The sequence below is a fragment of the Oncorhynchus nerka genome, linkage group LG9a (assembly GCF_034236695.1).
Source record: "Oncorhynchus nerka isolate Pitt River linkage group LG9a, Oner_Uvic_2.0, whole genome shotgun sequence".
Classification (NCBI taxonomy): Eukaryota; Metazoa; Chordata; class Actinopteri; order Salmoniformes; family Salmonidae; genus Oncorhynchus; species Oncorhynchus nerka.
In genome coordinates this window covers 60881848-60905799 of record NC_088404.1, presented here as the reverse complement: position 1 = coordinate 60905799, position 23952 = coordinate 60881848, and the positions used below count along the sequence as shown (strand labels likewise).

Sequence of the window (23952 nt, the reverse complement as noted above, 5' to 3'; positions counted from 1 at the left end):
TCTACACTAAATCAGTTTCTCTGGGTGTGCAGCAGCTCATGCTTTTTAGTCAAACAACCAATAATACTGTTTGCATCTTGTTCTTTTCCTGTGTTTTGTTGGTATGTATATAATGTTTATTTAATTTAATAAAATGTTGCCAGATTAAATTTGAGAGGAATAGTCAAAGCGATATACTAGAAAATGTACTGTATATGTGTGTTTTTGTTTTGAGGAATCCCTTTTTCTTTGAGATGATTGAGTCAGGAATGGACACCAAGAGGTAATGCTAATGTCTGATTATTTCATTTTTTTATATTGATATTTTTTACAGAGAATGTGCATTCATAACTTCCTCAGTGGGCAAGCATAAATATAATTATATAACATCAGATACAGTTCTTTCTTTTTATTCTGCTATTAGATCGCAACAAGCACAATGCTTACAATTCACAGAACATTTTTATACAGACAATAATATATATTTTTTATTCCAAACAGGGTGATTTGTTTTTAATGATTTAAATATTTACCCTGGTTCAATATTACAGTAATTTACATAAACATCTTTCATTTTTATCATTATACCATGTCCAGTTTCCCTACTTTTATTACATTCATAATTTTACTGCTTGGATTTGGTCATTTTCCTAGCGTTTTACATATTTTGTTGAATTCATACCAAACTATTAAAGTGAGGTGAAACTTTGCATTGAGACTTTTGTTTGAAAGCATAACACATGTGAGTAGCAAACCACAACCTTTCCTTAGCCCTACATTAACCCTGCATTTTAGCCCTATTCCTTGTGCACAAAATTTGCATTTTGTCGACAATAGGCCATTTAAAAATAATTTCAGATTGAAGTGACATACTCTCCCCTCTGTATTTATTTGGACAGTGAAGTTTACATGTTTAATTTGTCTCTATAATCCAGTATTTTGGATTTGAGATCAATTGTTTCATTTGATGCAACAGTACAGAACGTAACATTTTATTTGAGGGTTTTTTCATGCACTTTATGTATCAAGTCCCAACATTTGAAGGTGTCAAGTATTTGGACACATTTACTTGTGGTCTATTATAGTAGTCAGAAGCTTAGTAATTGTTCCCATAGTCCTAGCACGCAATGCCTACACTGTACATCAAACTTGTGACTCTTCAAAGTTGTTGGATACATGTGCAGTTTCTTTTGGTTGTGTTTTGGATTATGCTGTGCCCAAAAGGAACTGCATGGTGAATAATGTAGGTTGTGTTTAAAACAGGTAGCCCAGCGCTGATCTTTTTTCCACTAATTGGTCTTTTGACCAAATCAAAATCAGATCTTCTCTCATCAGATCTTTTTCAGACCTGATCAGATTCGTCAAACGCAGCCGAATTGTTCATTTTGGAATCACTTTTATTGTAAATAAGAATATAATATGTTTATGAACACAACAATAATAATGTGGATGCTACTATTATGGATAATCGTGAATGACTACTGAATAATGATAAGTGAGAAAGTTAGAGGCACAAAGACCATACCCCCAAAACATGCTAACTTCTCACCATTACCAATAACGGGAGTTTTTTGGTGGCGGGGTTTGATATTTATGCCTCTGTAACGTTCTCCCTCATCATTATTCAGGATTCATTCATGATTATCCGCAATCATGGTAGCTTCTACCTTCCTTTAGAAGTGTTCAGAAAAATATTTTATTCTTAATTAAAATAAAACTGACTCCAAAATGACACAATATATTATTCACCATTCAGTTCCTATTGGGCACAACGTAATCCGAAACACAACCAAAACAAACTGCAAAATGCATCCGACAAGTTTGTGGAGTCACATGCTAGGAAAATGGGACCAAATACTAAATGTTTGACTACTTCTAATACACTATAAGTGAATTTGTCCACATACTTATGACACCTTCGAATGGGCCGACTAGATACATATAGTACTTTCATTTCTAAACGGTAAAACAAATATGTATGAACATACCCTCAAATAAACGGTGACATTCTGTGCTGTTGCCTCATAAAACATTTGATCTCAAATCCAAAATGCTCAAGTATAGAGACAAATTAAAACTTTTAGCTTCACTGCCCAAATAAATATGGAGGGGAGTGTGTACAACATTTGAGATGAATGCAGTCTCCACCAATGGAGGAAAACTGCCTTTAAACGCCTCATTGTCTACAAAGCACGATCAGATCGAATCCTGACTTTAGTAAGCATGGTAACCAATGGATAATGCCCACCCACCTGCACAACATATCTTAGAGACATCACCAGATCAAATAAACCAAACAAGTCCAGTGAGAGGTTTCAAGGTCGCCACTTAGCCAGCCACATAAAGCACAAGAGAACAATGGTTATGTCACACATCAAAATGGCACAGAGTGGGACCAGCAGCAGTAGCAGTGTTGTTGTGCATCATGCGAGCACGTTGAGGGCATCTGTGAGCATCTTCAGTTCGTCCTTGACAGACTCCAGGCCTCCTCGGATCTTCAGGGGATTGTCCAGGACCTCTATGCTGTAGGTGTAGGGGTCAAACCGCACAGAGAACGGCCTCTTAATTCCAGCCACATACGATCTGTCAGGAAAAACACAAGGCAAATATACAAAGTCTAATATCTATTGATTGGTCAATGTCTGTCTGTCTGTCTGTCTGTCTGTCTGCCTGCCTGCCTGCCTGCCTGCCTGCCTAAAGTTCAATTACAAATTCTCATCATTCTTATTGTATCAGGCAATATAGGTATAAAGGGTTCACCTTTTCTTCAGTAGAGGCCAACTACAAGAAACATGCATTCAATATGCATTGAATCACAGAAAACTGATTTGCATTGCACTGCAACTACATATTAACCATCTACAGTCTAAGCCTCTAGAGAGCGATATCGACTAACCAAACATATAGAATTGTTTTAAGTTAGTAATAACATGGACCATTTAGCTGATTTGAAATTTTAGGACACCTGTAGGTATAAATAAAAAAAAAAATAATATTACCTTTCGCCTTACTGCTATTAGACCATAGAAACCCACTGAATAACACACACATACATGGCAAATAAGAGAAGCAAAAAATGTACACTACTGTTCAAAAGTTTGGGGTCACTTACAAAAGATGATTAAAGACTAATTGAGTATCTGGAGCATCAGCATTTGTAGGTTCAATTACAGGCACAAAATGGTCGGAAACAAAGCAGTTTCTTCTGAAACTCATCAGTATATTCTTGTTCTGAGAAGTGAAGGCTATTCCATGCGAGAAATTGCCAAGAAACTGAAGATTTAGTACAACACTGTGTACTACTCCCTTCACAGAACAGCACAAACTGTCTCTAACCAGAATAGAAAGAGGAGTGGGAGGCCCTGGTGCACAACTGAGCAAGAGAACAAGTACATTAGAGTGTCTAGTTTGAGAAACAGACACCTCACAAGTCATCAACTGGCAGCTTCATTAAATAGTACCCACAAAACACCAGTCTCAACGTCAACAGTGAAGAGACGACTCCGGGATGCTGGCCTTCTAGAAGCTAGCAGGTAGATCAGGTTTACAACAAAAACTGATGTAAGTTGGTAAAATAATAAAACTAGTGTGAGCCCGGACTATACGGCTTGTACGTGTGCGCTTGTGTGTGTATGCATTCGTGTGTCAATGGCCGTGTCTGAAATCTGTCTTGCCTACTACTTACTAAAACTACATGCTGTGTACGTCAGTGGAGGCTGGTGGGAGGAGCTATAGTAGGGCAGCTCATTGTAATGGCTGGAATGGAATTAATAGAAGGTATCAAACAAATCAAACATATGGAAACCACATGTTTGACTCCATTCCATTCATTTATTTCCAGCCATTACAATGCGCCTGTCCTCCTGTAGCTCCTCTCACCAGCCTCCACTGGTGTACTTAGGGTACTACATACTATTTTGTATGTACTGTTGAATAAAAATGTATTCAGCAAACAACAAATATCAACATTCCACTCATCCATACTGAGAAGGCATCATCTAATGCGCAATCGCGCTTGTTAATTTTTCATTCAGCTTTGAATGGATGATTCTCTTCCTCAATAGTGTGCAGTGAATTCTACTTCATGTAAAGCCAAAATGAGTATGACTTCCTGGCATACTACGTTTTCTAAATGTATATTTTTGCATACCAAAAAAGCCTACTATTTAGCCTACAAGTATGGGTATTCTGACACGGCCTATGTGTGTCTGGTCCGTTACCTGAGTTTCTCTTTGGCATCTGTGAAGCTCTCAGAGACAAAGTATACAGACTGGTAGTTCTGGTCTTGGTAGGGCTGAATGGCAGCAGCCTCTGGGTCAAACTCCCTCCTCTCTGGCTCATCTGACAGAGCATGCTGGGCAAGACAGGGGGAGAGTGAGAGATAGAGAGGGAGAGAGGGGGGGGGGTGGTTAATGTCTGGACGTCTGGATATTACTGTAATTCAACATTTAATTGAAAATTAGGTTAGGGGAGGTTTATTCTGTTCCATTATGTTGTCTATATTATGATGGCTTATATCTAAGATGAACATCTTAAGGATCTTTTTTTGTTGCCTAAAATGACATACCCAAATCTAACTGCCTGTTGCTCAGGACCTGAAGCAAGGATATGCATATTCTTGATACCATTTGAAAGGAAACACTTTGAAGTTTGTGGAAATGTGAAATTAATGTATGAGAATATAACACATTAGATCTGGTAAAAGATGTGCAGTTTTTTTCATCATCTTTGAAATGCATGAGAAAGGCCATCATGTATTATTCCAGCCCAGCTGCAATTTAGATTTAGGCCACTAGATGGCAGCAATGTATGTGCAAAGTTTTAGACTGATCCAATGAACCATTGCATTTCTGTTCCAAATGTTGTATCAAGTCTGCCCAAATGTGCCTAATTGATTTATTGATACATTTTCAAGTTCATAACTGTGCACTCTCCTCAAACAATAGCATGGTATTATTTCACTGTAATAGCTACTGTAAATTGGACAGTGCAGTTAGATTAACAAGAATTTAAGCTTTCTGTCCATATCAGATATGTCTATGTCCTGGGAAATGTTCTTGTTCCTTACAACGTCATTCTAATCACATTAGCGCACATTCGCTCAACTGTCCCGTGGGGGGGGTCACCGATCCCATAGAGGTTTTAAGATATGGTATGATTTTAGATTGGAGAGAGGAAGAGAATACTCCATGTCTAAAACCATGTACTCACCACTAGCTCTCCATATGAGGAGAGGAGTCCTGCCCCGTAGGCTTTCACAATGCCACCCTGTTTACACAGACCAAACTCCACCGTGAACCAGTAGAGCTGAGACACACACACACACACACACACACACACACACACACACACACACACACACACACACACACACACACACACACACACACACACACACACAGGAGACATGCTTTCTAAATTAGTCATGTTTCCACAGCTTTACACTTCATATGTTTTGCATGTGTGGTAGGAAGCAAATGAGGGATCAGGAATAATCCAAGACATGTTGCAACAACAAAATTTACCGTTGACAGTTTCTCAATATCTTCTTCTGAAGCCCCCAGTGAAGCAAGACCGATGTTCTACAAGACACATGTGATCTCTGTTAGTTAAGCATGACAGAGTATCATCTTTGGTTCATGGTATACAAAGCAGACAAAAGGGTGATGGGTAGACAGCTCAAGTCAAGGTGCAGGCCAGAGGCCCAACTCTCATTTTAGAACTGCTCCTTTAATAAATGTTATTGGGTTAAAAAATGTCCATCTTCACAATCAATACATCAGAATCAATAAAGCCAATAAAGCCACAGAATTTGTCACCTGAGAAAACTGGGCGAACACCCGGTCAGCCAGAATGGGGACGTGGCCCAGGAGTTCGTGCACACAGTCCCTATCGCAACATCACAAAAATAATGAGATGATTAAATGCTCACAGTCACACAGGAGATGGAGACAGAAAGTGAGAATAAGATGCCCAGTACATATTTCCTACAATTATCGTACAGAAAGTGCATGATGCTGTCTCGATCTAAGAAGGTGCAGATAAGGAAGAGAGAGGTATGGAAAGAGAGAAATTAAGAGAAATAAATGATACAGGACAGAGAGCTGTTTGGACTGCAGACCTGAGTTTAAATACTATTTGAAATCTTTCAAAATACCCTGCAAGAGATGCATAATAAGTCATGTCAAACTTTGTAGAATTGCAGGAAATTGGCAAGCGGTTCCCACTGACAAGTGGTTTCAACTCGCTGTTCACATTTGAGGTCCAACAGAAGGTCTAACCGAATGATTCATAATGTGTTTCGGGGTCCATATTATGGACACCGAAACACATTGAGATATTATTTTACTGTAATAGAGGAGAAGTTTTCTAACAATCCCCTTTAGATGTCTCAAGTCCTCAAATTGCACGCAGAGCAGACACTACTAAAATGGTAGTATCGATGAACATTGATTCTGTATGCTCAGTACTACATACCATTAGCAGGATTTTATCCACAGACTGTTATACTAGCTGTATAGTCTGTGTTTTATAAATGTGCAATAAGCACAAAATACAATTATATAAGGAATTGGCAACACATTCTCATTCTGAGAAATAAGGTAGGCCACTCGATTTCAAAATGAACAAAGTGGACAGGCTATCATGCTGTTCAAACAGTAGGAGACGGACAGAAGGGTGTGTTCATAACAATTCAACTGTTGTGCCTTGTTAGCTAGCAAATAGATCCAAGTAGGATAAACTTAAAATATAAAGATTAGCTGACTGCTCACTAGCACGTGGGCTTGTGCTTGAGAGATTGTTGATGAGACCGGGGTTAATTTTCTATAATGCCTACAAGAAGTTAGTCATTATTAGTGAATTTGCATTATAAATGGTTTTTGGTGTTTTTTTTACAAAATGGTATTGTCATAGACAAACTTGAAAGTCAGATCAGTTTTTTGCCCTACCTATCTCTAACCCTACATAAGGGACGCATGTGGCAGCTCCCTAACGATTGATAAGGATTTTCATAGGGCAAATGGACGGTCCCTTACTAGACGTCCACGGGTGCTATTAAAATAGGCAGATGACCTCAGGTCGCGCCCCAAGGCCTGGTCTCAGGGAAGTAAAAAAAATAAAGTTTCCAGGGCACTCGGTTTCTGAGATACTGTATCTCAGGGACCGTCCATTTGCCTTATGAAAATCCTTAGTCAGACAGTCAGACCCAGAGCTCTGAAACTTTATAAACCTGTTCTAGAGCTTAAGTCGGTAGTGCATGGTGAGTTATGTGGCTCTAGAAGGTTCTCAGGCCGAGAAACAGCCTAGTCCATTTGCAATATCTTCAATTAATTTTTAGTGTAGCGAAAATGACAACCTTTAGAAAAGTCTCGGCCCCTAGAGACGGACCCTACAAGTTTCTGTCCGATAGCTCTTTCAGGGACCCCGTAGCAACGCCCCCAAAAAATGCATTTTCAGCACTAATGAAGGTCGCTGCTCAGGCTCCGAATGACCTATCGAGCCAAAACTCGGGATTCGGGGTCGCCGCAGCTAGGCCTACACAGAAAGTCAGAACTGGAACCGCAGCTAGAACGTAACTATGTGTTTTACGGTCTTTTAGGCGCTGTGAATTTTGGGCCGGCTCTGAAATATGTGATAGTTGGCTTCTAAACGAGTTTTAAAAAAGTGGGTTTGTGTCAGTATGTATCAGTTTGGTGTCAGTATGATATCTTATTGACTGATGGATGGCTGACTTGATGGCTGAATTATTGTCCATTTCCAATAAGTTTAAACAGTGATGAACCATCATCAAATGGACAGGCTGAAATCAACACTGAAAGGGTTGGCGAATGGCATCACCGTAGTCTCTGGGATGTTCCGAGTTCAACGAGGTGCCCCACTTGACCGTAGCTCGCTTGGTCTGACCGCAGCGACTGTGCAAAAAGTAGGCCCAGAATGAAGCCTGACAATTAGTGATTTCAACATGCTTGTGACATATTGTGACCTCTTCGTCACACAGAGACACACCGATTTCGATGGGGTCGTCGAGGGGAGGTTGGGTTGGATAAGCCACAGAGTTATTCTCTCTGCGCTCACAGGTTCATGTAGTTTGACACATCCGAGTTTCTCCATAAGGATAACATGGGTTTACAGGTTATACTCTAACTTTTTGCTACATTAAATACATGCTTAATCATTTGGACAAGTATGCTGCCTCTATTGTATTGTGTTTTGGAGAAAATGGGGGTCATGTTAGCAGTAACTGCATAAGGTTACTATGAAACCAAGGTAAATAAAAGCATTTTTTCTCAATTCCACGCTATGAGCAGTTACTGCCTTTTTGCTTAGTAGGGCAGTACTGCAAAAAATCAGGCTCAACTATTTTGATGAAATAATGACATTATTATTGGGTCTTATGGTTGTGGAAGGCTTATATTTAGATACACAGTTTATTAAGTAAAGCACCCCATTCACGAAAGTGGTTTGCTCTTACAGCGAGTCACGTAGCCGTGGCTTGCTATATAAAGCAGGAAGACAAGCATCGAGGTATTCAGAGACTGTTCGATTGAACGTTAGAAAGGGCAAAATGAGTGACCTAAGCAACATTTAGTGGGGTATGATCATCGGTGCCAGGCACACTCAGGCACACTCACATCTCAGTATCTCAGTATCTCAGCCCACTTGGGCTTTTCACGCACGACAGTGTCTAGGGATTACTGACAATGGTGCGACAAACAGAAAACAACCAGTCAGTGGCAGTCCTTTGGGCAAAAACAGCTCGTTGATGAGAGGTCAAAGGAGAATTGCAAGGGGGTATGCTCTAAAACGTTTTGTGTGCGTTCAAGTCCCCTATGCGACTCAAATTAGAAAAACTATCTCCTGCTGGTCCTTGAGTCAAATAATGCATTTGTGATGTTTGTAGATCAATTTTAATAATGTATGTACAACGTTGTACAGTTAAATATACACGTCTGTGCAATATATGTAATAAACAGGATTATTAACCGTGTGTCTACAGGGCTGAAGAAAGATGCCTCATTAAATGTATTATTATTATTAATTATCAAGGTGTTGCACTTCCCTTTGCAACACAATAACACAAATGTAATTGTACATTAAAAAAATGAATAATTTAATCTGGGATTCAAACCCTTGCTGCAAACTGTGAATATGATCAGGAGCTTGGCTCACTACATTGTGAGCTATTTAACCAGTCATTTAAACACACGTGATTTCGTGACTTTGATTAGCAGAACTTCTGTTAGGAACGCTTTCATGAAAAACTGCTCGATCACGTCCAACTACAGTACGTCAACGTTTTTAACTGGCTGATGTGGAATTTGTTACATTATAGTTAGTTGCATGTCATTTGCGGCATACATTATCTTGAGCAAAGTCATTATAGCCTATCATTTCACTTCCCCTGTGAGAACCATGAGCACAGGTTGATTTGGCTTTACTGTACCACAGTCGAAGTCTGACAGCAGACTACCTACCAAAGGTTGCACTGTATCCAAAACAATGTAGAAAAATGTAGATCAGCTATCTTTTAACCGGGGTATGGAGAACTAGGATGTTGTGCAATGTTAAGATAGAAATATAGCATGTAGAATTAGGAATCACATCAGCTCTATTCATGACATCTCTATCTGCAACTTTATACAATGTTTGCATACTGAATAAGGCCATGGTGAAACAGTAGTACTCACGGTTCAGGGGAGTGCATGGGAGAAGAGGCGTGGCGTATATACTGGGTACACTGGAACACACGGAAGGCCAGACTGGCTAAAAAGTCTCTGGCGGAGAGGAGACCTGCCACGGGACGCAGCTGGAACCCTGTTCGCTCTGTGTGTGAGAGTGAGTGAGTGAGAGGGAGGCAGAGAAAGAAAAAATAGAAAAAGCTGGGAGACAGTGACAATGACAATTGGTACTAATGACTACTCATCTACCAAGAGGTGGAACTTAGGTAGTGTGTATTCAGCCGACAGAAAATGTATGACTGCTGTACGTAACCTTTGTCTCTAAACCCAACCTTAACCCTAACCTTTACCATTTTCGACCCCTACGCAGGTTGAATATCCACTTCTTTGCACTTACATGTATCTAATGTTCAATCAGGAGTGGGCTGTATTGAACATGCTATAGGTCAGTAGTAGACACTAATATTTCTGAGGGAGCTACTTTATTGGGGGGGTCATGAAGTGAAATTGATTCATACATTATATCAAATGAATTCATACATGACATTTAAGATACTGTTAACATGGACCATCAAGCTTTCATTCAAGTTGCAGTATTAGAAACAAATGTTTAAATATCATTGTATGAATCTTTTGAATCTGGCCTTAGTGCTTCTACACCTGCATTGCTTGCTGTTTGGGGTTTTAGGCTGGGTTTCTGTACAGCACTTTGAGATATCAGCTGATGTACGAAGGGCTATATGAATACATTTGATTTGCACCAATTTGTAAGTCGCTCTGGATAAGAGCGTCTGCTAAATGACTTAAATGTAAATGTAATGATTTGATTTGATTTGATTGCCATTTTCTCAAAAATAAAAAGTTGATGATGATCTTTGTGTATGATCTTTTGTGAAGAATCAATTATTTTCCCCCAGTCATTCTGTACAGATTCTTCTCTGTCTCTTCTACTGAGTCCTGCACAGCTTGTGTGATAGATAGAAACAGAAGAGACAAACACATTCCTGAGAATCTTAGCTTTCATGAATGGGGTCAAAAACTAGAGCCAAATTTGTAGGAATATTTTGTATTCAAGATGCACTAAAAGCACTAGAAACCATTGTTACTGTTCCGTTTGTCCCAGCCGCTAATAGCAAAGGTTACTAACGTAACCATGGTTCTATGAACTAAGCGGCGCATTCAGCTGACTGAGGAAAACATTTTTCACAGCACATTCATTCAAATTATTTCTGGAGTTGCCAATGAAATTGCAGAGAGACGCATGCGTCTTGTGAGAAGCTCAATGACAATGGCTGCAATAGGCGGCATGTATGAGTACCTCTGAGGAAGCGTGACACGTCCTCCAACTGGGGGATGTTTTCAGGGCTGTATCCACAATGTCTCTCCAGCAGACGGAAGGCGTCCAGGTGCTCACTGCAGGCATGGGTGGTGTACAGGTCCCTGAGGGTGGAGTACACCTCTCTCCTATCCAACACACACACACGTGGGAGAACACAAAGACATGCATGCACATACGCACACACACATGGATACACACACACCAGAAGGTGAACACACATGATGGAAACAAATATAATTTTGTCGATAAAATTGCAGATGAAAATGTAGAAATCTTAAAACACAACTGTGAGTCGTCATGGGAAAAGGATTGATTTCTCTGCATTTTCAAGACAGAAATGTTATAGAAGTCCAAATGTATACATTAAAAAAGAGAAGACTTCTGTATAACCCATTTCCAGAATGGTGAGCTGAATGTGTGGCCTCTCTTTGATTGAGTTATGGCAGCATATTGTCCTCTAGGTCAACTATAAATCTCTCCAAAACAAAACTGTTTACTCTCTTATAATCGGGTTATCCATGAGCAAGTCTACGTTCCAAATGGCACCCTTTTCCCTATATAGTGCACTGATTTTGAACTGGGCCCATAGGACTCTGGTCAAAAGTAGTGCACGATATGGGAATAGGTTGTCATTTGGGATGCAGAACAAGTCGTGTACCAGATGGTTGACAGTCACTTCGGAGAAGTTCGGTCGAGGGACCTGAAGGTTTTTTTGACAAGGTTTTTATATTGTTCAAACACAATGTTTCCGTTTGGTGGAGTGAGTCAAACAATGAACTGACATTTTAGACTGAAATGATATCTGGGCAATTGACTTTAATCTGTGACATTTGCACATAAACGATCAAAAGCTTTTACTCTAGATGGCTTGATAGCACCCTCCATCCGTGGCAAATCAGGAAAATAACCATTAAATAACCTTTACCACTCTGAGTCAAAATCACAAAATAGTATGAAATAAACACGTCTTTGTGCAAATGGACATGTAAACAGAGGGCTGAAGCATAACAGAAAGCATACAATAAACAATCCTTGCACGATAAGTATTGAGATGTGAAGAGTCATTGTAGTTGCTCAGGCCCTGAAGACAGGATACGCATATAATTGGTACCATTGGAAAGAAAACACTTTAAAGTTTATAGAAATGTTAAAATAATGTAGGAGACTATAACACCATAGATATGGTAGGAGAAAATCCAAAGAAAAACCAACCAGAATGTTTTTTTGAGAGCCCATGCTCTTACAATGGAAAGTAGGGGCATACTGAATTCTAGCTCTCAGGATGCAATTCCTATGACTTACATATACATAGGGTGTCAGCAGTCTATGTTCAAGGTTTCAGGCTTGTAACTTCCCCCCCAAAAAAGAAATATCAGTTTTAGTATGGGGACACAGTCTTGTTTGTGTTTGGGCGCACGATGAACATACTTCTTTCCGTAAGAAATATTATAGCTTGATTACATTTTAGAGTATCTGAGGAGTAAATAGAAATGTATTTGACTTGATTAAACAAAGTTTAGCGGTAGATTTTCAGATTCCTTTCTCTGTATGTTGAACGACTGGATTATTCAAATCAATGGCGCCAACTAAACTGACTTTTTGGGATATAAAGAAGGATTTTATCTAACAAAACGACACTACATGTTGCAGCTGGGACCCTTTGGATGACAAATCAGAGGCAGATTTTCAAAAAGTAAGTGAATATTTAATCGCTATTTGTGAATTTATGAAACCGGTCCTCAAACAACCTCATGGCATGCTTTCGCTGTAATAGCTACTGTAAATCGGACAGTGCAGTTAGATTAACAAGCATTTAAGCTTTTAACCGATATAAGATACTTATATGTACCTAAATGTTTAATATCCACACGCCTATCACTGATTAAGGTTTGAAAACTTATCACTGATTTTACCAGAGAATATCATGCTAGTGCCACTCACCATGTACCGATCTCCTCCTCTGTGTATTCTACTCTGGGGATGGGCTCCCCTCTGACAAAGAGAAGAACGAAATTAGTAGATATACACCATTGTAGCTTCCTATTCCTGGATAAACCTTGAATCCACTTTTTTGATGATTTTTACATGACATTTTAAGTAGTTATTCGTCTCCATTTACTGTGAAAGTTTCATGACTCTTTGTATTTGTATTACTACATGGCAGACCTAGAAAAACTATAGTTTTAACTATTCTTTGTGGAAAACTATTTTTCCAGAGAAATAAATAGTTACTTTTGAGGTGACCACAACTATTTGAGTAGAGATCCCCCAAAAATACTACTTTTTAAAACAATTTGAATAAAAATCTCATAAAGTAACTACTTAAAAAAAAAATCTGTACTGTATCTGGAACTGCATGTTAAGATAGAAATATAATGAATAGAGCACACCAAATCTAATAAACCATTCCAATCTATAGGACAGTCATAATTGATATACACAATACATTTTATCTGAACATTTTGTAAATGTCCATTCTCCTGAATGTCCATTTCCATAAAGTCTAACCATTTATATATACAGTACCAGTCAAAAGTTTGGACACACCTACTCATTCAAGGGTTTTTAGTGAAGACATCAAAACTATGAAATAACACATATGGAATCATGTAGTAACCAAAAAAGTATTAAACAAAAGGCACGAGCACATCTGAGCTATCTTTTTTGCTAATGCATGGTAACAGTTGAATAAAATTAGAAAAAAGAAGAAACCCGCACACTGCTCTTGATAGTATCACTACTCTTTAATAAGCTTTTACGTATCGGCCTCACGGCCTTCTTCAGAGCTTTTTTTGCACTCTTGGCATTCTCTCAACCAGCTTCATGAGGTAGTCACTTGGAATGCATTTCAATCTAATCAAATCAAATCAAATTGTATTTGTCACATATACATGGTTAGCAGATGTTAGTGCGAGTGTAGCGAAATGCTTGTGCTTCTAGTTCCGACAATGCAGTAATAACCAACAAGTAATCTAGCTAACAATTCCAAAACTACTACCTTATAGACACAAGTGTAAGGAGATAAAGAATATGTACATAAAGATATATGAATGAGTGATGGTACAGAGCGGCATAGGCAAGATACAGTAGATGGTATTGAGTGCAGTATATACATTTGAGATGAGTATGTAAACAAAGTGGCATAGTTAAAGTGGCTAGTGATACATATATTACATAAGGATGCAGTAGATGGTATAGAGTACAGTATATACGTATACATATGAGATGAATAATGTAGGGAACATTGTATTAGGTAGCATTGTTTAAAGTGGCTAGTGATATATTTTACATCATTTCCCATCAATTCCCATTATTAAAGTGGCTGGAGTTGAGTCAGTGTGTTGGCAACAGCCACTCAATGTTAGTGGTGGCTGTTTAACAGTCTGATGGCCTTGAGATAGAAGCTGTTTTTCAGTCTCTCGGTCCCAGCTTTAATGCACCTGTACTGACCTCGCCTTCTGGATAATAGCGGGGTGAACAGGCAGTGGCTCGGGTGGTTGCTGTCCTTGATGATCTTTATGTCCTTCCTGTGACATCGGGTGGTGTAGGTGTCCTGGAGGGCAGGTAGTTTTCCCCCGGTGATGCGTTGTGTAGACCTCACTACCCTCTGGAGAGCCTTACGGTTGTGGGCGGAGCAGTTGCCGTACCAGGCGGTGATACAGCCCGACAGGATGCTCTCGATTGTGCATCTGTAGAAGTTTGTGAGTGCTTTTGGTGATAAGCCGAATTTCTTCAGCCTCCTGAGGTTGAAGAGGCGCTGCTGCGCCTTCTTCACGATGCTGTCTGTGTGGGTGGACCAATTCAGTTTGTCTGTGATGTGTACGCCGAGGAACTTAAAACTTACTACCCTCTCCACTACTGTTCCATCGATGTGGATAGGGGGGTGTTCCCTCTGCTGTGGGTTAGGGCAGTGTGCAGTGTGGTTCAGATTGCATCGTCTGTGGACCTATTTGGGCGGTAAGCAAATTGGAGTGGGTCTAGGGTGTCAGGTAGGGTGGAGGTGATATGGTCCTTGACTAGTCTCTCAAAGCACTTCATGATGACGGAAGTGAGTGCTACGGGGCGGTAGTCGTTTAGCTCAGTTACCTTAGCTTTCTTGGGAACAGGAACAATGGTGGCTCTCTTGAAGCATGTGGGAACAACAGACTGGGATAGGGATTGATTGAATATGTCCGTAAACACACCAGCCAGCTGGTCTGCGCATGCTCTGAGGGCGTGGCTGGGGATGCCGTTTGGGCCTGCAGCCTTGCGAGGGTTGACACGTTTAAATGTTTTCCTCACGTCGGCTGCAGTGAAGGAGAGTCCGCATGTTTTAGTTGCGGGCAGTGTCAGTGGCACTGTATTGTCCTCAAAGTGGGCAAAAAAGTTATCTAGTCTGCCTGGGAGCAAGACATCCTGGTCCGTGACGGTGCTGGTTCTCTTTTTGTAATCCGTGATTGACTGTAGACCCTGCCACATACCTCTTGTGTCTGAGCCGTTGAATTGAGATTCTACTTTGTCTCTATACTGACGCTTAGCTTGTTTGATTGCCTTGCGGAGGGAATAGTTACACTGTTTGTATTCGGTCATGTTTCCAGTCACCTTGCCCTGATTAAAAGCAGTGGTTCGCGCTTTCAGTTTCACGCAAATGCTGCCATCAATCCACGGTTTCTGGTTTGGGAATGTTTTAATCGTTGCTATGGGAACGACATCTTCAACGCACGTTCTAATGAACTCGCACACCGAATCAGCGTATTCGTCAATGTTGTCGTCTGACGCAATATGGAACATATCCCAGTCCACGTGATGGAAGCAGTCTTGGAGTGTGGAATCAGATTGGTCGGACCAGCGTTGAACAGACCTCAGCGCGGGAGCTTCTTGTTTTAATTTCTGTCTGTAGGCAGGGATCAACAAAATGGAGTCGTGGTCAGCTTTTTCGAAAGGAGGGCGGGGCAGGGCCTTATATGCGTTGCGGAAGTTGGAATAGCAATGATCCAAGGTTTTTCCCGCCCTGGTTGCGCAATCGATATGCTGATAAAATTTAGGGAGTCTTGTTTTCAGATTAGCCTTGTTAAAATCCCCAGCTACAATGAATGCAGCCTCCGGATATATGGATTCCAGTTTGCAAAGAGTCAAATAAAGTTCGTTCAGAGCCATCGATGTGTCTTGTTAAAAGTTCATTTGTGGAATTTCTTTCCTTCGTAATGTGTTGTAGCCAATCAGTTGTGTTGTGACAAGGTAGGGATGGTATAAAGAAGATAGATTGTTAAAAGACCAAGTCCATATTATGGCAAGAACAGCTCAAATAAGCAAAGAGAAAATGACAGTCCATCACTACTTTAAGACATGGACAGTCAATGCCTATGTGCCAACATTTCTTCAAGTGCAGTTGCAAAAACCATCAAACGTTATGATGAAACTGGCTCTCATGAGGACCACCACAGGAAAGGAAAACCCAGAATTACCTCTGCTGCAGAGGATAAGTTCAGTAGAGTTACCAGCCTCAGAAATTGCAGCCCAAATAAATGCTTCACAGAGTTCAAGTAACAGACATCAACTGTTCAAAGGAGACTGTGTGAATCAGGCCTTCATGGTCAAATTGTTGCAAAGAAACCACTACTAAAGTGCACCAATAATAAGAAGAGGTTTGCTTGGGCCAGAAAACCTGAGCAATGGACATTAGACCGGTGGAAATCTGTCCTTTGGTCTGATGAGTTCAAATTTTAGATTTTTGGTTCCACCAACCGCTGTGTCTTTGTGAGAAGCAGATCTCTGCATGTGTGGTTCCCAACATAAAGCATGGAGGTGTTTTGATGGTGTTGGGGTGCTTTGCTGGTGACACTGTCAGTGATCTTTTATACATTCAAGGCATACTTAACGTGCATGGCTACCACAGAATTCTGCAGTGATACGCCATCCCATCTGGTTTGCGCTTAGTGGGATTATCATTTGATTTTCAACAGGACAATGACCCAACACACCTCCATGCTGTGTAAGGGCTATTGACCAAGAAGGAGAGTGCTGCATGAGACGACCTGGCCTCCACAATCACCCAACCTCAACCCAATTGAGATGGTTTGGGATGAGTTGGACCACAGACTGAAGGAAAAGCAGCCAACAAGTGCTCAGCATACACAAGGCGTCGCTACATTTACATTTACATTTAAGACACAAATTAAACACCCCCGGCCAAACTCTCCTAACCTAGACGACGCTGGGACAATTGTAATCTGCCCTATGAGATTCCCTGTCACGGCCGGTTGTGACACAGCCTTAGATCAAACCCGGGTCTGTAGTGATGCCTCAAGCACTGCATTGCAGTGTATTAGACCGCTGCGCCACTCGGTAAGGGTAGGCCCTAACCAATTATATTTTGTACAGATAAGTATAAGGAAGTTGTGACGCTCAACTACTATGCCACTGAAAAGGTAAAAAGCTGCAAAACATTTTATGATACCTGGAGATACTGCAGAGTAATTCAAAGCCATTTGTAAACAGCAAGTTGGAGGCTTAGCAAAAACAACTTGAACTTTCTCCATCTGAGGATAAATGTTCTTGTTTCAAACACACACTATACCATCTTTAAAGGGATTGTTAACTCAGAATACAAATTAACATGATTTTCAACCTACCTTGGCTGTAATTGATTCAAGAAGGCAGTATTTTCAAAAAAATTGATTTACCTTTATTTTTCTAGGCAGATCAATTAAGGACAAATTCTTATTTTCAATGACAGCCTAGGAACAGTGGGTTAACTGCCCTGTTCAGGGGCAGAACGACAGATTTTTACCTTGTCAGCTCGGGCATTTGATCTTGCAACCTTTCAGTTACTAGTCCAACCCTCTAACCACTAGGCTACCTGACGCCCTAGTATTGGGATTTTTAGTTTCCTTTTGACACTTAATAGGCATATTTTGTTACTGTTAGCGTTCTCAGTAACACTTAACAAACTGTTCTGGCGCCTGTGTAATTAAACTGTAATAACCTTGAGAAACATTTTATTAACATGTTACCTAACACTTTGGTAATTGCATAGCAATGAGCAATACAGTACTCTACAGGAATAGTAACTGCTCCTTATTCCACATGTTATAACTCCATTATTATGCAATTATAAAGCAATTTCCACAATCTTATGGAGGGCTTAGAACCTAAATTATTTTCCAATTGTTTCGTTCTGAACAGAACCCCTCAAAAAAATGGTTTGGTTCCACTGTTACTATACACAAAATACCCCATAATGACAAAGCAAAAACAGGTTAAAAAAAATGTTTGCTAATTTATTTAAAATTAAAAAACTGAAATAACTTATTTACATACGTTTTCAGATCCTTTGCTATGAGACTCGGAAATGAGCTCAGCTGCATCCTGTTTTCATTGACCATCGTTGAGATGTTTCTACAACATGATTGGAGGTCACCTGAGGTAAATTCAATTGATTGGACATGATTTGGAAAGGCACACACCTGTCTATATAAGGTCCCACAGTTGACAGTGCATGTCAGAGCAAAAACCGAGCCCTACGGCGAAGCAAGTTGGTGGCAGCATCATACTGTGGGGGTGTTTTTCAGCGGCAGGGACTGGGAAACTAGTCAGGATCGAGGGAAAGATGAACGGAGCAAAGTACAGAGAGATCCTTGATGAAAACTTGCTCCAGAGAGCTGAGGACCTCAGTCTGTGGCAAAGGTTCACCTTCCAACAGGACAACGACACTAAGCACACAGCCAAGACAATGTATGAGTGGCTTCGAGACAAGTCTCTGAATGTCCTTGAGTGGCCCAGCCAGAACCCAGACTTGAACCTGATCAAACATCCCTGGAGAGACCTGAAAATAGCCATGTAGCAACGCTTCCCATCCAACCTGACAGAGCTTGAGAGGATCTGCAGAGAAGAATGGGAGAAACTTCCCAAATACAGGTGTGTCAAGCTTGTAGAATCATACTTGAGGCTATAATTGCTGCCAAAGGTGCTTCAACAAAGTACTGACTAAAGGGTCTGAATACTTATGTATATGTGATATTTCTATCTTTAATAAATTAGCAAAAATGTTTAAAAACCTGTTTTTCCTTTGTCATTGTGGGGTATTGTGTGTAGATTGAAGGAAACAAAACAACTAATCAATTTTAGAATAAGGATGTAACCTAACAAAATATGGAATAAGTCAAGGGGTCTGAATACTTTCCGAATGCACTGCATATTCAAGTACCTTAAAATATGATTTGTTTTTCTGAGAGGTATTCCAAATACTATTTGTTTTTCTGAGACCTGTATTATCAAAGAAAATAGTTGCCTTTTTGTTCAAATTATATAAACTATATTTGACTACCTCCAGTTTGTACTGTATTTTCAAATAAACTACAAAATATAACTACAGTATTTTCTTCCCAGGTCTGCTACATAGCAGTATATTGAAATATCTATATATATTAATTTGTGAAATTAGAAATCTGATTTCTTAGGGCTTATGTTTAAAATGAATAAATGTTGTAATGAGTCACGGTATAATTATTTCTGGCTTACTGTTTATATCTGAAGGCAATGTCTCCAATCATCTTCCTCCTCTGCCGATAGATGGGATCTGTGAATCCCTGTACAAAACCGTCACACAAAACATGAGTAGTGACCCAATATCTATAATTTCACATTTGATCTAGTGTCATTATACTGTTATTAGAAATATGGCATCGTTATAGCAATGTAATAAGATTATTATCTGATGTAGGCTCAACGACAGTCAAAACTTGTGAGTTGCGCCCAAAACGTTGTTTCCCATTTAATAATAATCATGTAATAACAGTGTAATAACAATGATATTCTCACTCTCACTCTCTCTACACAAGCAGCTAGAGTGATTGTTTCCATTCATTCACTCACTGGGTGTTCTTGGTCTAAATCTGGATCAAATTTTGTGATAAGGTGGTGACATCTGTCCAGCTCAGAGATTTTCTTTGGGAACCAGTGAACTGAAAAAAGACCATAAAGATTTTTTTTACAAACATGCTCCCATTTCCATGTATACCTTTAGTTCTTGTCACTGCAAAACACGTAATGCACACAAATGTTTGGACAAAGCCTGCCATCTATCGTAGATGAATAGCCTTGGTCAACTCAATAGCAGCTACAGTATGACTAAATACAATGCAAAGGTGGCTATATCTAAGGAGGTGACCAGACAATCAAGTCTTGAGATTCAACAGGATCATTCAACTACACTTTTTGAGATTTTGTAAGTGTGAAGATGGTTCAGCTAGGTTACATTTGGGTCATACATTGGCTATACAATATTAGATGGTCTTACACCTGATAGCTGCTTCTGTTTAAGCCTCGAGTTCCACAGCATTATGTGTTCTCACCTGTGCTCGTGAGACTAGTACAGTTTAAATAAAGTGCATTATGCAGAAATGATTGAAGGTTCTCACATTTGACTTCTTTGGTGGTTTTGACGTCCTCTGCTATCCTCTTGATGGAGCTGATGAGGGTGCTGACATCAGACAGGTGCACCTCGCAGCGAACAAAGTACTCCAGCCCCTCCAGGCTGGTGTCCCGGGGCTTCCTGCACGGCCGTGTTTCCAGGTGGTGGATCTTAGCTTCAAACGTCTATCAGGCACAACATATATATCTCTTAGGCTCTTCTCAATTGCTCAAACATCTATCGTTTCCTCGTCTACTCCCCTTCATCTGCACAGTGGTGGAAAAAGTACCCAACTGTCATACTTGAGTAAAAGTAAAGATTTCTTAATAGAAAATTACTCAAGTAAAATTCACCCAGTAAAATACTACTTAAGTAAAAGTCTTAAACTACTTGGTTTTAAATATACTTAAGTATTAAAAATAAATGTAATTGCTAAAATATACTTAAGTATCAACAGAAAAAAGTATAAATCATTTAAAATTCCTTATGTTAAGCAAACCAGACGGCATCATTTTCATTAATTTTTTTACTGATAGCCAGAGGTACACTCCCACACTCAGACATTTATATAAAAATAAAAAAACGTGTTTAGTGAGTCCGCCAGATCAGAGGAAGTAGGGATGTCCAGGGATGTTGTCTTGATAAGTGTGTGAATTGGACCATTTTCCTGTCCTAAGCATTCAAAATATAACAAGCACTTTTGGGTGTCAGGCGAAAATGTATGAAGTAAAAAGTATTTTCTTTTCTTTAGGAATGTAGTGAAGTAAAAGTTGTAAAAAATGTAAATAGTAAAGTACAGATACCCCCCAAAAAACTACCTAACTCGTACTTTAAAGTATTTTAACTAAGGTTTACACTACCACTGCATCTGCACTAGAAAATAGGAAATGTCTGTCAAGCACAACATACTTCTCTTAGGCTCTTTCTCATTTGCTAAAAATGTTTCCTCGTCTCCACCCCTTCATCGGCACTACCTAGAAAAGACTTGAGAACATTATTTTATGGTGGAATCTCATCATTAGACTGGTTCTCATCTGGCTTGTTCTTGCAGTGAAGGAAAGGAAGTGAGGAGATATTACACTTTATATACATCATAGAAGACTGAAATATAACCAAACCGTTTGACATAGAAACACTGGATTTTCGTAGTTAAAGTTTTTAATTATGAAAAAGATTAATAAAGTTCCACCCATAAGGGCGCTTCTGTTCATTCGACTGCAGAAATGAGCTATCACATAGCTACACATCAGTGCAGGATTTCTTCACAAACGCAGGGCAACTAACGCCTCTATCAGACCTATCAGACCCACAGGGTAGATGCATCAATACTTGAAAAAAATGTTTTATTATAATTTTGCACCAAAACGCAACGACACTGACGGTCTGATCAAGGCAGAAAGGGAGATTACATGCACTTGCGTGTTTAAACAAACTTGCTTGGAACATTTGATCTCATGCTGTTGTATCAGGCAGCTTCCTCTAGGTTCTCTACATCCACACCCAATGAAATAGCGACCTATCAGGAACATTAAAAATCTCAAGGCTGGTAATATAGGATTACCTTTCCTACAAAGATTTCATCTTAAATGTCAACATAATTTATGTCATTTTAAATAACTTTATGAGACTACAATTGAATTAAAACAAGATTATACTTTAACGCAATCATGACCCACTGAGCATTGACATCAGTTCAACATGTAGTTTTGTTTGACATTTGGTTCAGTTGTCAATTAACGTGAATTCAACGTGAAATCAACGAAAAATGTTACCCTTTCATTGGATTTACCTTAACAGTTAAGTGAAAAAATGACGAAATTCCTTGACATTGAAGACTTTTGGCAAATCAAATCAGTTTCCCACGTTGATTCAATATCATCACTGATTTTTTGGGTGGGGTTGAAATGACGTTGAAATTAACTCGTTTTTGCCAGTTGGGGGTTGGCTTGATTAGATTAGCCCACGCATTTTAAGATGTGGACAATTCAGGGATACTTTATTTTCCCCTGATAAGAAATTACTATACTTTAAAACAAGTTGTTGTTGATAGCATAAGCTACACCACGAAAACAATATCGCCATAGAATCATTCCCATTTAGGAAATATATTTAGGAATAATCCTTGACACCTTTGTTCAAGGCTCCAACAATCTGCTCTGCATAATTTGCCATAACATTTGAATTTACCTAGTTGCTTCTCCTGGACCATAATGACATAATAGACACAGTGATGCTGCCTTGTCGCCTGGAAAAATTAACACGAAGAGCTGAGAGCAAGCACTAATAGGCTTAGGCTACAACATTTTCTCACACCTTACAACTCCGAATTAATTGCCTTCTTGAATATCTCCTATTTTCCCGTATATTCATACAAAATATAAATTGTGCAAAATATGTATCCCACTCTCCATTTGAACAAAAACAAGTGTTGGTTTATGATAATTGGTAGACTATTAGGTTAAATTCGATGTTGTTTATTTTCAAAGTTAAACGTTTCACTTTAAATACTTTTTTGAATTATCCCAAATCCTATTTAGGCTCTTTAATACAGAAAAAGGCCTAGCTCGTTTGTACTTACCTCGAACACCTTGAGAGAGCGTGACAGTGCTGGTGTCTTGGAACTTCTCAGCGTGAAGAAGAGATTGAGCAGAGCTTTTCCATCCTCTTCCTCAAACACGATCTGTTCAGTCGCTTCAGCCGCCTCTGCCGCGGCTGCCGCTGCTTCTCGTTCCTTCCGCGCATCCTCGATCAAACTTTGTCGTCTCCCAATGAATCTTGGAGACTGCGCCAAAAAAAGATCAACATATTGGATTTAAAACAGCTTTACTGTTATGTCTGTGAACATATTTAAACTCGAACATATTTATCTCGACCACCGGCAGCGCACAAGACACAGCCCATAGAGCCTTGCTTACCTCGGTGGAACCATCTCCAAACACGCATAAGAACACCAATGCCGTCTAAGTAAACCTGACGCATAGCTTAGTCTTAGTGATTTAAAAGTCAAGCTGCTAAACCACAATAAGTTATTTTCCTATAAAAAGTTACCATTTACCCAACCGCTCCTGCATAATTAGTGCCCTCTCCAAGGAGCCAGGCTCTCTGCGCGCATTGAGGCAACATAAAAAAAGTCTTAAAAAGATTAGCAAGTGACACTTATAACAATAGTTTTGACCATTTCTACTCAAAAGTTGAGTATGATAGGTCTAAATGGAATGGTAATAAGAACGTTACTCCTTACCGTAACAGAATCAGACCTCTCGAGCTCGGACGCTGCCCTGCGCATACTCTTCGTTGAGGAAGAAGAGCTGCTTGAAATCGGCATGGTCAGATTCTGGAGTGTGTGAAATAGTGTCTTTGTATGCGTGTGTAATGTGAGTGTCTGTGTATCTGAGCGTCTTTTATTGATGCTCCCTGCACTGCGTTGACTTTGCTTGGTGCGCCTGGTGTCTTTTTCCCCCACGCGGAAGAACTTGTCTATCTTATTTATTGGGGAGGGGGGAGGATTTGTTTGTCCTTCCTGACGTCAAGCATCCCGTTCTCTTTATCAAACAACACAGCAT

At 39.7% G+C, this 23952-nt stretch overlaps 1 protein-coding gene across 1 annotated transcript; it reads right to left on the bottom strand.

The window, feature by feature from the left end:
• Positions 1–263: 263 nt before the first annotated feature.
• th (tyrosine hydroxylase) lies at positions 264–23952 on the bottom strand. Its single transcript, XM_029668794.2, is given in 14 exon segments — positions 264–2562; positions 4200–4333; positions 5191–5286; positions 5505–5561; positions 5799–5868; positions 9669–9804; positions 10978–11123; positions 12940–12990; positions 19498–19565; positions 19852–19940; positions 20397–20574; positions 22968–23171; positions 23631–23847; positions 23849–23952. Coding segments are annotated over 14 exon segments (1710 nt in total). The 3' UTR covers positions 264–2402.